Source organism: Drosophila arizonae, chromosome 5, assembly GCF_054131065.1.
Source record: "Drosophila arizonae isolate 15081-1271.41 chromosome 5, UAZ_ARI_1.0, whole genome shotgun sequence".
NCBI classification, from domain to species: Eukaryota; Metazoa; Arthropoda; class Insecta; order Diptera; family Drosophilidae; genus Drosophila; species Drosophila arizonae.
The window spans coordinates 7,768,424-7,786,290 of record NC_142925.1 but is presented as its reverse complement, the minus strand read 5'-3'; the positions used below and the strand labels follow the sequence as shown (position 1 = coordinate 7,786,290).

The window sequence follows — 17,867 nt, the reverse complement described above, 5'->3', positions numbered from 1 at the left end:
TAATTTTCTTGATTTTTGGTTTTGAGCCTCTTGATTTTGGGGCAGCTAATTTGCATTAGAGCGAGATATGCTAGAAATGAATCGAATTTACTTAGATCTATATATAGAATGCATTAGCAGCTAACACATCTTAATGCACGATACTATTTACAGCTAGCTAAAGTGGTATATACCATTCCATTCATGCCAATAGTTTAACTACTTTGTTGTTCCCAAAACACACTTTTGTTGCACACTTTTTGAATAAAGCATACCGAATTTTGAATCTAATTTATTGCTACTCAAATACTTAAGTGTAGTTTGCCTATAAGCGAAATGATAAAACACATCAATATCTGCATACAATGTTCTTGTTTTCTCTCTTTTTTTTCGCACCTTAACTAAGCCAACTCAGGGAGAGAATGAGATAGGGAAGGGGACAATTTGATGGAGGGGAATTCCCCATCTAGGGGGCAATACTAGAGTATATTTCATTAGCTGCGACACGCACACAACACAGACACGGGACAGGCTGCTTTTGGGTGGGTTGGGTTCTTAATACATAATACTTAGAGACGAGCAATTGAGAGTTATAGATATATTCGTGACACGAGCTGTGGAACTAAATGGTAAATGTGTTTTTAATGGAAAATTAATTTTAAAATAATATGAAATATGATAATATTAATAAAAGTGTAAATACTGAAAATATTAATCAATATATATTAATATAAAATAAAAAAAAACCTAATAATAATAAATAAAAAACAAACAAGTTAGTAAAAAATAAATAACATAATATTAGATAAAAAATAAACAAAATTAAAATTTTTTTTTATTTATTATTTTTTTTTTTTATAATAATAATAACACTATATATATAAATCCTTAGAAAAAAGTTTGTTAAAAAGAAAATCAATGATAATTTTTTTTTTTATATATATATTTTATATATAATAATACATACACCATGAATTTGTCAAAACATATTCACAACAGTAACAAAATAATAATAACGAAAACAAAGACTTACATTGTGTTTGCATCACTTCTCACAGTGTAAATAAACCGTGACACGATATATCGACACGAGCTCATCTCTTTACAATTCTTTATACAAATAGTGTTTTAATTGGTTTTTATGCTCGTTTTTCTGTTTTTGGTTGTTTCTAGGGTTAAGCAGCTTGACCTTATATTAAGCAGAGACAGTTCTAGCTCCTTTAGAACTTGTCTCGACGTCTGTGTGTGCTGGCCGAATTCTATATCCATTTGTTTTTGGACATGGACGAGCGGAGTCGGCGACCCCACATCAGGTTGTATCATACAATCGTGCCCTGCAAATGCTGCGGCGACGGAGCCTGCGACGACTGCGGCAGCGAGTCCTGCGCCTGCAGCGAGGCGCCCGACGAGGTGCTCGGCCCGGGACCCAGATCTGCGGTATTTATGGCCAGCGAGGAGCCGGCGCCCAGCATGCCGCCGCTGCTACCGCCGCCGCCACCACCACCGCCACCGCCGCTGCCACCACCGCCGCCGCCTCCTCCTCCAGAGCTGCCGCCCAGTGCCGACGGATTAATGCCGCCCACACCGCCGCCGCCCAGCACACACGGCACGCCCAACATGGGCGTTGGCTCCTCGGGCGGCGTCACTTGCAATGAGATTTGATTCTAGAGAGAGAGAGAGAGAGAGAGAGTTGAGAAAATCTGTTGGCAGAGTGAGCGGGAGACCTTTACCTCCATGCCAATGCTGCCATTGAGTGATATCTTGATGGGATTGCTGTGATTGGTGGCCTGCATCAGTGTGGTAAAGTGACTGATGCCGATCTCCTCCAGCGAGGACTTGCGGCGACCATGGCTGACGCCCACGCTGGGCAAGCCCTGCCGCAGCGAGGACGAGCGACGCAATAGTATATCGTTATCGATCTGTAAGTACAATAGTATTGGACACATCCAAAAGGCAGAGACCGGATTAGAGATTAAAGGCAACTAGCGAATGGCCAAAACAAAACAAAACACAAGAACACACAAAGACACATGAATTACACAATACAAATTGGCTACAAGAATTTCTCTCTCTTTTTTTCTTTTTTTTTTTTCTTTTTCGCGGGCCTAAACACACATTGAAGTGAAATCCGTGCCGCACGCTAGTTGATTAAATTGTTTGCATTAGGCTATTATATTATTATTATTATTATTATTTTGATCGTGATGATTATTACTGTTGCTGTTATTATTTCGTTACGGTATTTATATTCTTTGCGGGTGCAAAACCAACTCGAGTTAACGGAAACGGAAACGTGATGTGGACATATCCGTTGCGTGCGTGCTTTATGGTTATGAATGGTTGCTGAACTGCTTTAGTTGTACTTGGTGTTGCTGACAGTTGTTGTTGTTGTTGTAGTTGTTGTAGTTGTTGTTGTTGATGTTGGTCTGGCTGTTGCGGCTGTCGAGTGCTGCGGCTTTTTGAAACGCTTCAATTTTGTGAAATGGATTGATTTTTGCGAGTCTTTCGATAACGAAATGCAACCAAATTTTGATGCTCTACATGGATCTATGTGTTTGTGTCTATGTGTTTGTGCTAGTAGTGTGTGTGTGAATTGTGGCATTTTATACATTGTGCTTCTTCATACAACAACTGGGTGTACGATTGCTCAAGTCTAGGTGTTATGTTAGCCAATTAGGTAAAGTAAAATCACATTTCGGTAAGCCGAAGCATTCAATACCCTTGCAGCTCTTTGGTAAGCAAAAATAGGGCAACTGTCTATATCAGGTATGTATTTAATTAAAGAAAATTGTAATCTATCTTTTTGTGTATATATTAAAATAAAATAAAAATAATACTAATGATAATAGGTAAAAAAATCAATAAGAAAAATATACATACTCATTTAATTCAAAATTAAAAAAAAAATATATGTATATACTTCATTCAATAATTCATAAAAAAAATTTCATACTGAAAATTTTAATTTCCTCCTAAAATATGGCTATAAATATGCCATCCAAACTTAAGGAAAGCAGCGTAAAATTTTAGGAAAAGCTTTTTTAGTATTTATTTTTGCATGCTAATTTGATTCCTATGAAAAACTGTGATTTGAAGGTAAATGAACTAAGTATTTAAGGGAACTAATTATACATTTTATGGGTCATCTTGATATTCATGCTATTGATGTTCAGGCCTCAAAGAACTCTCAATGTTTTTCAAGCTAAAAAATTTGTGGCTTTAAATTTTTTTTGCTGTTGCTGCAAAGGTATTGAAATGTTAAATATGTAATCTGTAGCAGATAAATGTATATTTATGCAATGCCAGAGCGAAATGGATAGATCGTGAATTTAAGGCATATGTAAGGCAGCTCTGGCATTTGATAAATACACAGTTATCTAGATAAAGTTGTGGACATAAATGGAGTGGAGTATATTTTTTGGAGTGTCGATAAACGTGAACGCAAAAAACAGGAAAGTGGAAATCGTGTGACTCAGATAGAGAGGCAGTGAGCAGTAAGTGAGTGAGACAGTTATAGAGAAAGAACATAAAACAGAGAGAGAGAGAGAGAGAGAGAGGGGGGGAGATAGGTGTAGGAGGTGTGGATAGAGAGAATAATAGCCAACCCGCAATGAGTTACTCCTGCCGCGCTGCGAGCCAACCACCGTCGGACTGTCGGGTAGAGAAAGAGAATTCGATTTAATTTGCTGCATCGGGGGCGTACAGCGCTGCGATGATCCATACCCGGCCAATGTCTGAACGCTCTGCATTTGCATGGGGTTCAAACCGGCGATGCCGGAGCCGCGTCGCGAACCAGCTCCGACGGCGGTGTTGCTCATATTTGGCATTTGCGGGCCACAGGTGGCGCCCAAATTGATGTTCGAACAGAACGAAATGTTCGACTTGCGGCGCGAATTGTGACGCTCGAAGGTCTTTTGTGCCGAGAACGGTGAGGGGCGCACCAAATAGCTGTGAATATTGGGTAGAACAGAAATTAATTAGCTTAAATTTAAATGTATTGAATATATATAGAAGATTTCTTTTTAGAATAAACTATTTATTAATCATAAAATAAATAATATCAATTATTAGAATTATTTTCATACTTTAGTAATATATATATATACTAATAATAATAACATATAACAAATATTTTGCATCTGAAACTAAAACTATAAGCAAGAACTACACTTGTTTATAAAATTCGATATAAATATTGCTGAAGTGTGAGGAACAATCAAGAAAGCTAAAAATAATTTGTTTCTGAATTAGTTTAAATTCTAGTATTTTTTTTTTTCGTTTGTATTCTATTTCTCATATATATTTGTAGAAGTATTTTAAAGCAATTTGCATGCCTGAGATTTAATTAACTAATTATACTTTCTGCTAAGAGTTTTCTGAGTACTCACTCCCCGATATTCTTTATAAATTGTAAAATATTTTTAACTCTATCAAGTCTATGCCAATTACAAACTAGTTGTAATCTAAAAAACATCAGCCAGTCCCAACTGTTTTATACCCTAGCCACTGTTCCCGAGATCAACTATAAAATATTCTACTCATTCGCTCTCGCTCTGGGCAAGAACCCAAGGGCCTTCGTTTTCTTTCGTTTTGCTTTCTCTGAGCGCCTTGAGTTGATCTGTTCGTGTGACGCTCTTTGAACGAACGTCGTTTAGAGTGATACGATTTGAAGAACCGACCCAATTGATCTCTCACTTTTCTGTCAGAGTGTGAGTGGCGATGAGAGACGTTCAACGAGCTACGGATACACATTTTTCCTCATTTTTCACTCTATGCTATATAAGTTTCTTGATAAGCAAACTGAACTCTCTCGAATCATACTCACATCAGATCGCCCTCCTCCAGCTTAAGATCACAGCTTGGATTGATTATCACATAGGACAAATGATTGCGCTTCTCGCTGACATCGTCGTAGTCGATGGTTGGCAAATTGAGCGACTCCATGCGACTGCGCACCAGATTGGCGATTTCCGCTCGCTCGATTTGCTGGGCGTGATTATCGCGTGCCTCGTCAGCCAAATTGATGGAATACTGCAAGAGATGTTGGTCCAGCCAAACATTAAAAATGTATGCAAGTCGAAGAAGTTTGCTCAATTTGTTAACTACACAAATGTGTGTGTGAGTGTGTTTCTTTGTTTCTGTGTATGTGAGTGCAGTGATAATGTTATCTTAGATATATACTCAGTTTTTTGGCATCCATCACCAACAGCATGCGTCAAAGCGTCAAGAACCAAGTCAGAAAAGGAACTAAAACTCACCTACCTCGCGTCACGCCCACAATTGTGATATTTGTGTGTGTATGTGTGTGCTTTTCTTTTTTTGGACTTGAAATGAGATTACTTACGGATGATCCTTTACGCTCCGAACAGCCGCCCAGGCAATTGACTGACTTCTGGCGCGGCCGGCCACCACCACCACCACCTGCACCACCACCAATACCACTACCACCACTACCCGCTGTCGGCGGACGATATGTAACACCTCGCAGCATTTCCGAGCTATCCTTGGTGGAGTCGGGCGTGCCAGTCTCCTCATCATACTTAGCATGGAATTGTTTTTTTTTTTTTTTTTTTTTGGCCGGGTCGAGATGTTTTTTGGTATGCAAATTTCAATGAATTTTTCGGTTAAACACAAAATGATTTACATTTTTAATTGGTTTTTAATTGAAATGGCAGATTGTATCAGTTTTATGCGTGAATAATGTTTATCTTTATATATATATATTTTTTTTTCTTTGGGCTTTATGCTCATTTAATGTTAACGATGTTATCTTTAGATATATGTATAGATGTATTATTTAGTGTGTGTGCGTGTGCGTGTGCATGTGTGTGTGTGTGTGTGTACAAAAAACAAGGTAACATTGAATCTGTGTTGTTAGTCATGCCGAATAAAATGTTAACTAAAAGCCAAAACATGTTCGTAATCAATTTTTCGTTTATAATCAAATTAATGGAAAAAGCATCGAAAGAAAATTGAAAAGAAAAACAAAATGAAAAACTATTGTTCATAAAAGGTGCTTGGCAAGCGCTTGTTCACAAATTCGCGCAACGAAATGATCGAAAAGTCAATTAAAAATCTAATTAATATGCTAAATGAAATGGTCTCTTCAGGATTTTGCCTATTTCGTGCTTTGCAGCTCGAGTTTCATAGTCGCCGTTCGTTTCGCTAATTTGTATCGATTTTTTAATCAAGCTAAGCAATTTTAATGAGCATTTCGAAACACGAAAGTTTTCTCTGGTATCTATGTATTTAATTATTTTTTTTTTTTTACAAATTGATTAAATTAAATTGGTGGAATAAAGAGCAGAATAAAAGATAAATACTGTACGGCCATTGCTTTAATAAAATTGTATATTATTATATAATAATAATTATAATGAGCTTTAATAAAAAGTTATATAATAAAAAATATTTGTGTATATAATTATTAATATTATTTAAAAAAAAAAAAAATAAACATATGATTTATGTTAGGTCGATAAATAATTAAATATAATGAAAATGTAATTAAAAAATAAAAGCTTTATTTTTAAGCCCAACGATAAATAATATCGATAATCGAGCAACGATTAAAAAATAAATGAAGCTGTGGTAAACTTAGTGACTCATGTAGAATAATTAATAAATATCAAAGGCCACAACACGAAGTGCAACAATAGCCGAGTCCAGACAGCAGCAAAGGGTTAAGCGGGGTTTGGTTCGGGTGTTTTACAACGCCTATGGATAATGTAATTATTTATGTTTTGTTTTTCGTGGCCAGCTATTGTCCTGGCGTGCAGGACGCAACGCAACAAGCAAATGCAATCAGCTAATTAAAGGTCTGCATGCAGAAAAATTAAAAAAAAAAAAAAAAAACAAAAAAAAAAAAACGGAAGGGAAACGGAAACGGAAAAATTACAGCAAGCGAAGAGTAGTGCAGAGTCATGCAAGCGAATTCCTAGCTAATTCTACTATACTATATATCTACACACATAGGCAGACCACCACACACACACACACACACACACACAAGAATGGCCATAGAGAATGCTACGGCTTATGAGACAGGCAGGCAATTGTTGTGAGAATTGTATGAGAAATGTATTTGATTATTTAAATAGAGTTTGTTGTTGTTCTTGTTGAGTATATCTTTTGTATATTTTTATTTTATTTTTTTATTTTTAGATTGTCCTTTTTTGACTAGTCTATGTTTTGTTATTAAATATATATGCGACTCACTGCGTGCGTGTGCGTATTCTCAATAGCTGGTCAAGTCCAATACAAACGCAAATTAGTTTATTTTCATTTCGACATTTCATTTCGACAGACAAATTTGACAATGGGTCGTATGAGTAATTTATTCGCAAATTTGTAGGAACCGGGGGAGGCGCCAAGAAGGCTTTTGGGTTTTCATTTTCTTTAATTTTCTTTTGATTTATTTTTAGCTAATGTGTGTGTTTATAATACGAGTAAGGATTAGGCAAAAGATGAGCTAAAAATTGTGGGAAAAACTTTCGACTGGCTGATTCAATAAAATATATAAAAATATAAAATCAACTACGAAAGTTTTCATTTTTTTGTTAAGGTTTATATACAAAATCAAGGGGGAAATTTTTATACAATTGATGCTAAATCAGCACGCTATGCTTTATGTTTTCGAAAGGGTTTCTTTGGCTAAGCATATATATATATATATTGATATGTATATGAGGAAAAAAACTCTAGATCGTTGTTAAGCGAGTAAAAGTTACGTTAATTGAAATTTAATTAAAAATTTTTTTAGCTTTGCCATTACGTTCACAAGTTCAAGAGTAATAATTGAGAAAAAGAGAGTTCTTGTAGTAGTATAGTTTACGGTTACTTATAAGTAGATATAGAATATATATTGAGTAAAATATGCAAATGAAGTTTAGATATTTTGTTTTTTTTTTTTTTTTTATTGGCGCAGACTTGTCTCAAATGCAGTTAGTATCGAAGCGTAAGCGTGTGATTTAAAAACAAAATGAACTCAATGGACGAAACACATAAATCAATAGTAACAGAAACAAAAACATAAACGAATGTCCGCTAATTAAATATTAAGAACCAAAGACTAACTTAAATCGAATACAAATCAATTTCATTTGAATTTCTTTTCAGTATACCTAAGTTGTGAGCAAGAGACAGAGTTAGTTAGAGACAGACAGAGAAAGAGAGACAGGCTGTGTGAGTAGTGTATTTTTGGTGTGATAAGTTGAAGGCAAAACAAATTTTGGTTGTTTTAGTTCTGGTTAGTTTAGTTTAGGTGCGGCCAATAGAATCGGCAAAAGGGGCCCAAAAGGTTGAAAGTAAACTTTGTTCGATTTCAGAGTTTGTTATTTTTATTTTTTCGTTGTTGTTTTCTTGGTTGGCTGCATTTGTTTTGGACTCACCGATGGACGCAAGCGCACACAATGCCTGCTGAAGGCGGAGAAGGGTCCCCATCTCTCGACCGGCGAGTTACTCACATGTGAAGTATCCGCATTGGAGGTGTCCTGCGTGCGATAGATACCAATTGGAATTTCGCAGGTGGTCGAGCAGAGTTTCTGATACAGACGCCCATAGGTGCGTATCCACATGTCATCTTTCGTAATGCGCATCTGTCAGAGAGAGGGAGAGCGGAAGAGTGAGTTTTATTTCTTCTTGAATAACTTTTTTAAAATTTATTTTCATTTTGTATTTTTACTTTTTATTTATTTTTTGATTATTTATTGTGTATTTATTAAAAAAATTTACTTGTTTATTTTTATATTATTTTTTTGACTAATTTTTTTTTCATTTAATAATTAATATGTGTTTATTTTATTTAAGTATATATTTTTTTGTATTCATTTATTTTATAATATTTTTCTTATTAGTTATTGAAGTCAAAACTTTTATTTGATGTATTATTTATTTATTATTCCTTACTTAAATAATACATAAAATAAAACTTTATTATTTTATTTTATCTATTATTTTTGCATTTATTTTTTTCTTATTATTATTTTTTTTATTACGTTTCTAATTAGTTATTAATTATTTATTTATTTTTTTTTTAATTTTTTATATATCTATTTTATTTAATTTTTTTTGTATTTTTACCGAAGTCAAAAATCCACTGCCTGGCGCCTGATCGATGCCCAGCAGGAGTCGCACAAATGTAATCACATAGTCCTTGACAAATGCCTGATAGAGCAGCGTGTCCAGCATGGAGGCACTGAAGACCGCGCCGGCGGCAAAGGGCAGACGAAACATGTACGAGATATGCGAACCGCGCTCCTTCTCGCGCTGCAATTAAGTGAGCGACAAATTAACCAATGACAACTGCAACGGTAAACCCCCCGCCCCGGGGCCCCCCTTGTTACCGACCTTCTCCATTTTGCTGAGATGCAGAGCGTACTTGTCGTGTGCCCGGAACTGCATGAAACGCATATTCGAGCTCTGCGACAGCTCCGTGATGCTCTTGATGCTTGGAAAGAATCTGAGTGGGAGTGAAGAAGAGTTAGACTTGAATACAGTTATCTCCCAAGACCTACTGCATACTTGAACATATTTTGCACAGCAACTATCGTATTGCAGTCGGAGAGTGAATCCTCCTCGGCGGAGTTGGAGAGCTCCTTGTTGACCACCACAACACTCTCGGCTAGCGTAATGCCAGCGCGCAGCAGATCATCCAGACAATCAATAGAGCCCAGCATCCAATAAACCTAATGGAAATGTGCATTTAGAGTGCTGCAAAGAGAGTGAGGATGAGGCAGCTCACCAGTGGAAAGTAGGAGAGTGCATCGAGAAAGGCGACATCGGGTCGTCGCTCCAGCAGCAAAATAATCGGATTCAGTGAGGTCTTCGAGCGGAAATGAGCACGCAGTGGAATGATAAAGTTGTAAATGCCATTCGAGGCGTAGTCCGCAGCCAGAATGATGGTCTTGTTCTGCCATTGATACTCCTTGGCATTGCGATAGCTGCAGTGCTCACAGACCTAGAGGGAGAAAGAGAGAGAGAGAGAGAGAGAGAGAGAGAGAGAGAGAGGGAGATAGAGAAAGTTGTGGTAATCATGTCTATTATTTCTAAATCCTTCTCACCTGTGCCAGCTGCAGACAGCATAGTGGTTTCTTCTCTTTGAGCAGGTAGCAAAGCGTCGGACTGACCCCAATGAAGGGCGAGACTGGTGGAAAACCTTTGACAATGCTGCAATGTAGAAAATTTATGCGTTGCTGCAGTTGTATAAATGAGCTCAGATGAACAAATGCTTTCTCGAAATTTGTCTTAAGCAAGAACAAATGAAAAAAAAAAGAGGTTAAAGGTAAAGCGTTTCTCATTGTTCTTAAGTGCAGGATATGAGCAGGCGTCGCAGAAAAACTGAAGTCTACATCTAAAGAGGAAAACACGTGTCCTCTAACTACATGGCAATGTATTTACGCAATTGTCGTTTGTATCTGAATAGATGATGATTTTCATAAAGTTTTCCTTTTAGCATGCAATTAATGTGGCCCAACGAACAGCTGCTACAACTGGCTAACTTGCTTGAGTCGGAGACTGACCCACAACGGTGGCTCTTATCGCGACTGACTGTTACGTGGGTCTTGGCCCAGCAGCACTGTAAATGAACAGCAACAACAACAACAGCAGCGGCAGCAGCAACAATAACAATAACAACAAGCTGAGCCCAAAGAACAACTTTTGTATGAATGCAAACGACAAACGACAAAGATGCAACTCAGCGTTAAAGCAAAGAATGAAATAAACAACGAAATTGAAAATAAAGGAAGCCGAGGCGTAAACAGAAACATCAACAACAACAATAATAACAACAACAGCAAGAATATGGTACTGTAAAATGCTGGCATAGCATAGTCGCATCGAACGACTATATGAATACGCTGTAAGCACGAAAGGTAATGGTAATAGGTTACCTAAAGATGACTTCTTCAACAGCATATCCTTAAATTATTATATCAAAAACAAGTAATTTGATTTTAAATTCTTATTCGTATTAACTTATTAAAATTTAAAAATATTTCAAATCAATGATTCGGAAAATACTAGGAATATAATTCAGTATGAATAAATTAATTAAATTTAGGAATTATTTATTTCTTTATTTATTTTTTGTTTTTTGAGTATTTTACGATAATTTTTGTTATGTTTGAAATGCATAAAAAATGGAGAAACAAATTTAATTTGAATAAAGTTTTTTATTTTATTTTTAAACTTATAAAAATTATTTATTGTTCGCCTAGGACAATTATCCCTGGCCTTCAAATTTTGACTGTATGAATAAATTTATTAAATTTTGGGAAAATTATTGTGGTAATATTATAATATAATTTACCATATTTTCATTTCTATTTAAGTTAAAAATGTCTATAAAATTTTTATTATTTATTTATTTTATTTTATTAATTTTTTTTTTTTTTTTTTTTTTTTTTAATTTTAATTTATAAAAATTCTGTATTTTCCGCTTAAGACAGTTATCACTGGCTATATGCTCCATTAGCTAGCATTACAACTTTGGCAGTATTGAAAAATTTATTAAATTTATTTTTGTAATATTATAACAAATTCAATTTAAATTGAGCAAATTTTCTATTTTAATATATTTTTTTTATTTTATCTTTTTACATAAAATAAAATTCTTTAACTTTCGCTTAGGGCAATTGTCACTGGCTATACGCTCCATTGGCTAGCATTCAAAGTTTGTTAGGGTATATGTTAAACAAAACTGAAAACGTGAAAGAGCATCATCAACAAATCTCAAGTCGTAGCGCGCTCCGTCCAAGGTAAACGTTGCAAGTCATTAAAAAGTACCCTGCGGCAGGCAACTAGCGACTGTTGCAAGCAAACAAAATATTGCATAAGAAGCGGCAGCAATAGCAACAATAATAATAGTAGCAGCAGCAACAACTGCAACAGCAACAGCAACAACAAATAGCAACGATAACAACTCTTCAACAATGGAACATTCCAAAATGCACAGCCCGAGTTGCAGGTGTCTGGTGGCCCGCTGTGTGGCGGCGCCTCGAACGGGCGGCAACTTACCCGGAATAGTCGGCCGCCCACACCGGACGCGCCAAGCGACGTGTCTCTGCGGAGCTGCTCGACGTAAAGCCACAGCCAGGAGGCGGTGGCGGCGGCGGGGGCGGGTGCGGTGCTTGGAACGGGCACTGGGCTAGGCTGTGAAAGTGCGCCTGACCGGCAGCCGCTGCCGTTGTGGTGGTGGTGGCGGTGGTGGTGCTGCTGCTGCCACAGCTGTCGCGTGAGCAACTGTAGCAGCAGGAGCAGCGCTGCAACTGGCGACGTCGCGCCGCCAGCAATGCCAGCGGACCACCGGCCAGCCCCTGGCCCAGGCTCATGTCCAGGCCCATGTCCAAGCCCAAACGCTGGCCAGACGGCGGAGCGCACTCGCTGTCGCAGCTGTAGCTCTTCTTCATGGCGCGCCGGCGCAGCGACGCTGGCAGCGGCTGCGCTGCTGGCGCATTGGCGGCATTGGCATTGCAATAGCCACAGTTGGCGCCGCCCAGCGCGCTGCCACGCTGCTGATACGAGTCCTCCGAGGAGCTCATGATGAGCGAATAGGTGCGCGATTGTGGAAAGTGACCGCCCAAGCAACTGCGAGAGTTTAGGTTTTTTTTTTTTTTTTTTTTTTTTGGTTTTGTTTTCAGCGTTTTATATGAAGGACGAGAGGGAAAGGGTCTAAGCTAAGCTAAGTGTTTTCTTTGGGTGCTCAAGGCAGGATTATTGTAACAGCTAAGACAACATGAATATATATGTATATCTATATATCATAATTTATAATTTTATAATAATTTTATATTTTCAGCATTTTTATATTAAAAATATATTATATATTAAAAATTTGAATAGATATTACAATTAGAAAAAAAAAGGAAGAATAACATATAAAAATAAAATAAAATAAAAAATATACAAAATAATTTGTAAGGAGAAACGAGGCATAATATATAAATTTATTGAAATAAAAATACAACAATTTTCCATAAGTTTTGGTTAATAAATGAAAACAATTTTCAAATTAATTTTTGTTAGATTTCTTTATTTTTTTTTTTAATGTTGTACCTATTTATCGAATTTTGTTGTTGTTTATAAAAATATTTATTTTTTGTAGTTCTTATTTTGTTTTATTTTTTATTTTCCATTTTTTTTTTTTTTTAGATTATAACTAAAAATTATATGTTTACCCAAAAAAAAAAAAAAAAAAAAAAAAAAAAAAATTAATAATTTTGTATGAATTTACATAATTTCTTTTAGATTGCATAGAAAATAGGACTATATTTAAATGATAAGTCGATAAAAATAAAATGCTGAAAATATCGCAGGAGTTTTATTTACATTTATAGATAACAAATTTAGACAGATGTTTGATAGCACGCCAATGGGAGGATTACATTCTTACATACATCACAGTTAGGGAGATAAAGTCAGGTACAGTTAGAGATTCATCTAGCAGTTAACTATGTGAATTGAGGACTTTGCATTGCTCTTTGGTATTTTTTAAAAGTTTTTTCTTGTTCTTTTGGGGTGTATACACAGTTACAGTTATGCATATATAAGTCTGCTATCATATTACAAGGGGGGGGGATTTGGTAGGAAATGTGCCTCAATTATCAATTGGTTAATCAAAAGAAAAAGAAAACGGAGTTACTTAGGTTGTGACAGACACACAGAGGAAGCTAAAGGCCAAATGCATAGACTTACGCAATTTTCTCTGAGGGCGAACGCCAAGGCATCTCGTCGTCAATCTCATCGTCGCTCTCATCGCCCTCCTCGCCATCGTCGTTGCCGGCTATGCTAAACGATGAGGACGTAAACATATCCGGCACGGGCAATATGGAGGGTCGACGACTGCCTGCAGATTGTGTGAAAATATAACGGTTATTTGGGCCCAATTGAGCTATAGGGTTACACTGTCTATTGCGTATTTCTTTCTTACCTCTACGCTGATTGAGCACATCGGGACTGAGCAGATTGGGATTGTTGGCGAACGGCACGTCCAGGTGATTGCCCGTGGTGGTCAGTGCGGCAGGTGTGATGCTCAGCGAGGTGCCCATGTTGAGGCCGACGCCCAGGCCGCCGCCGCTGCTGCTGGAGCTGGCCTGATTTTGGCCACCCGTCCCACTGCTGCCAGCTGCCCCGCCGCCGCCTCCTAGCACCAGCGATGTTGTTGTTATTGTTGTCGTCGTCGTCGCAGCCGCCGCCGTCGGTAAATGCGTTGTGCTCACCGTTGTGTCCTTTAGATTCTGCCGGGAGTCCGATATTATCACAGCCGTCGGTGTGTCGCTGGCTACAGAGGGTAAATTTGCAATCGGAAATTTATTAAGATTTTTCGCTCAGTGTACCACAGTGTGCGCGCTCAATTAGACCGCAGTGCATTAACGCAAAGTATTAAGCACAGAATTTATAGCTACTTGAACAAAATGTCGTTGCTTTACATGTAAAATTCACTAATAGTTTAGCCAAACAACAAACAACTAGGATGAAGAAGCTGAACGACGACGGCACAAAACAGTGTGGGATGGAGGAGACACACAGAGAAAGAGAGAAAGAGAAAGAGAGAGAGAGAGACAGAGAGAGAAAACGTCGTGCAGTGGTGGAGAACCTGTTCAACTCATTAAAAGTCTTTTCAATTCAAGGACCAAGAACTGTGCAGCTGACAAAGTTGCCCATTGCCAAGTGGTTAAGCAGCAGGAGTAGCAGCAGCAGCAGTAGCAGCAGGAGTAGATGCCAATGACATTAGCTTAAAGTGAGTCTTGAATATGCAATTAATCCTTGTGAAATATGCGAAATATGATATTCTGAGAGGCTAACTTTCGAAATTTTATTTATTAAAAAAAAAAAATAATAATAATAAAAAATAAAACAAAAACATTTAATTAGATCAAATTCTGTGATTTGGATTAAAAAATAAATTAAAAAAAAAAAAAACATTTAATAAGATAAAATTCTATTTGTCCAAGCAATTGAAAAAGCTTTAACTGTGTATTAAAAAGTCATTATAGTATTATACATATACTGCATTAAACCTTTTGAGTATTAAAAAGTTTCGCTAAATACATTACCAAAAAAAAAAAAAAAAATTTAATAAAAAAAAAATAAAATAAAATAAAAATGATTAATTTAATTATTATATTATATATGATTATTATATTATTATTATATACGACTATTCCTCATTTCAATCTACTTCCCATCTTCTTTCAACTTTCAGCTCATGTCATTGGCGTCTGAGCGCTGTCAAGTTTTTGGCCCCGTAATATTGACTTTCAGTTAAGGTGTGTAGTTGGAACTTAATTGCGTTGGTTCACAGCACAGTCAAAGCCACAAGTTGGCTTGCCTAATGACGGTGCCTCATTTGCAGAGGCTTGTTACCACGCTTTAATTAAGACGAAAGGCGACAGCAGCCACATAAATTTCGGCCACAAAATACACGAGTATTTTGATAGAACTATTTCCTAGCCTGCTTTTGGCAAACACGCAACAGTTGCCGCTGTGGCCACAGACGGATGTGGGCAAACGCTGCGTATACGCGATGTGAGTACGGTGCACAGCATTGCGTATACGCGATGAGCGCCAACAAATTGTTGCGTGTACATTGCATATAATTTACAATTGACAATATCAACTAACAATAAAAATCAATAAACAATCGAGAGATGGAGAGAGAGAGAGAGACAGGGAGAGAGACATAAAACATTTAGAAAGGGGTTCACAATATGAGACATGCAATAAAATACGTCGAAAGGAACAACAAGTGCTAAAAGCAAAATGAAGCAAAAGACAAAAATAGCATCGCGAAAGTAACTGAAATTGCTTCAGCATAGTGTGCGAGAGTGTGTGTGTGTGTGTGTGGGGAGTGTATGTATGTGTGTGTGTATGACACCTGTCACTAATGGCTTTCAAATAGCGGAAAATGGTTGTCGGGCTGGGCAGGCTTACAAATGGGTCCAAAGGCATTTACAGGCGCTAAGCAAAACTTAAGTTCTAGACAAAAATAAAACATGTATATATAGAAAGAGAAGGCAATACAAAGAGTGTTAAATATATATATATAGAGAGAGAGAGAGACAGAGAGAACTAGAGGTAAAGAGTACTGTTATGTAAAGGTGTTTTCAAAAGGTGATAATTATAGAAATGTTTTGGATTTGGATTTTTGTTATGCATTTCTTTCGGTATGAGTTAGTATATAAAAAACTTTTGGAGTTGTTCAGTACAATTGGAGAAGGTTCTTTTTTTGTTTTTTGTTTTAGTATTATTTTTGGGGAGTTTCTTTTCTTGGAGTCACACTCACGCACAAATAGTGTTGTATAATCACTGTCACATGTTAGTTGTTGCATTTGCGGATACGGTTGCGGTGATGGTGACGGTGACGGTGGCGGATACGGATACAACGGTTGCAAGTGTTGCCTCTCAATTAGGGGCGTGCCGGCGCCAGAGTCATAGGTGGGACTATGGGGCACACGAACACAAACAGACGGCACGGCTGCAATCGTCGATTGATTCAAAGCGATTGCTGTTGCAGTTGCTGTTGTTGTTGTTGATGCTGATGCTGATAATAATGTTGATGATGTGAGAGTCGTGCTAATTGTTGTTGGTATTGTTCTGGTTGTTGTTGTTGTTGTTGATTGTTTTGTTGTTGTTGTTGTATTCGCTACACATACATTATACGATATATATGATATTATAATATATATATATATATATATATGTAGATATATATATGGTATGTGTGTGTTAAGGAGCGTGTTCGGGTGTGTGTGTGGAGGTGTGCGTGCATGTGTATGGGCAGTTAGTATTATTTGGTTTAGTTCTCAGCTATTGTACTCAGAGTTGCCAAGATCTAATGTGACTTTATCGATGATTTGCTTAGTTCTAATTTAACAGAGTATTTGCTATTCAGCTATTACTTAGGGTACTCATTTCTATATATTTTTATGTTTTTTTGTTTGTTTAGTTTTTTTTTTTTTTTTTATCTTTTATGTTCAGTGATCTTTTTGTTTATTCTGCATTTTTCTAATGTTTCAAATCAACTAGCTATGAGCAAATATTTTATTTATTATTTTTATTTAGTTTATTTATTTTTTAGTCATTTCCAAACAATTGAGAATTCAGTTTTAAATGAACAATTTTTTTTTAGCGTTTTTAAATGTTTGAAGCACAAATGTTTTATTAACATATGAATAGGAATGTTCTCACTTATTTTGGTAAATTATTTTAGATTTAAATTCTCAAATGGCAAACATTAAAAAAAAATTTTATTTATTATTTGCATTAAATATATTTATTTAATTAATTATTTTATATTATTAAATTTAATATTATATTATTCATATTTAATTCAATAATTGAATTTAGAAACATTTTATTTATCAATTTTTTATAAAATTTTTTTTATTTTAAATTTTCAATCATTGCTACTTATTTTTTTTACTTTAAATTTTAAAAATTTCTATTTTGTCAAAACTTAAAAAATATTGGAAATGACTAAAAAAATTTCTAAAAATATATGCTATCCATTTAAACTGTATGTAAATGTTTCTTTTTTTTATGTTAAGTATATATATTTTCTAAGCTCGAAACAAGAGAAACATAAATAGCATTTGAATAGAGCCAAGAGGCATTTAAATTATCAAAGTTTAAAAAAAAAAACAGTACAAGAAAGATGTTAGAGACGTTCTGAGAGAGCCAGAGAACAAACATAACAAAGCGGTGGAACTTTTGTATTGAATATTTCATATTTTTTGTATTGTTTTTTGCTTGCTGAATCTATTTTTGTTGTGTTAGCTTTTGAAACGAACTTTGAGCGCAAGATAATTAATTAATGAACAAATAAAAAACGTCAACTTTCAAGACAGAAATAAATGATATTAATTAGAGACGGGCACGCGCAGACA

At 36.1% G+C, this 17,867-nt stretch overlaps 1 protein-coding gene across 14 annotated transcripts in view; it reads right to left on the bottom strand.

Moving 5' to 3' along the window:
• SLO2 (slowpoke 2) overlaps window positions 1-17,867 on the bottom strand; it is a 154,170-nt gene that overhangs the window by 2,374 nt on the left and 133,929 nt on the right. For 9 of the 14 annotated variants that reach the window (XM_089470275.1, XM_089470270.1, XM_089470271.1 and 6 more), the window contains 15 exons: window positions 16,265-16,624; window positions 13,910-14,260; window positions 13,675-13,825; window positions 11,998-12,567; window positions 10,041-10,146; window positions 9,722-9,937; window positions 9,502-9,665; window positions 9,328-9,439; window positions 9,061-9,246; window positions 8,370-8,576; window positions 5,324-5,518; window positions 4,805-5,010; window positions 3,585-3,927; window positions 1,710-1,898; window positions 1,013-1,643 (listed from right to left, as the gene is read on the bottom strand). In XM_089470275.1, coding sequence (XP_089326401.1) covers window positions 1,299-1,643; window positions 1,710-1,898; window positions 3,585-3,927; window positions 4,805-5,010; window positions 5,324-5,518; window positions 8,370-8,576; window positions 9,061-9,246; window positions 9,328-9,439; window positions 9,502-9,665; window positions 9,722-9,937; window positions 10,041-10,146; window positions 11,998-12,567; window positions 13,675-13,825; window positions 13,910-14,260; window positions 16,265-16,624 — 3,701 coding nt within the window. In that variant the 3' untranslated portion in view covers window positions 1,013-1,298. The remainder of the gene's footprint in view (window positions 1-1,012; window positions 1,644-1,709; window positions 1,899-3,584; window positions 3,928-4,804; window positions 5,011-5,323; window positions 5,519-8,369; window positions 8,577-9,060; window positions 9,247-9,327; window positions 9,440-9,501; window positions 9,666-9,721; window positions 9,938-10,040; window positions 10,147-11,997; window positions 12,568-13,674; window positions 13,826-13,909; window positions 14,261-16,264; window positions 16,625-17,867) is intronic. The other 5 variants (XM_089470280.1, XM_089470278.1, XM_089470277.1 and 2 more) reach the window with 3 other exon arrangements.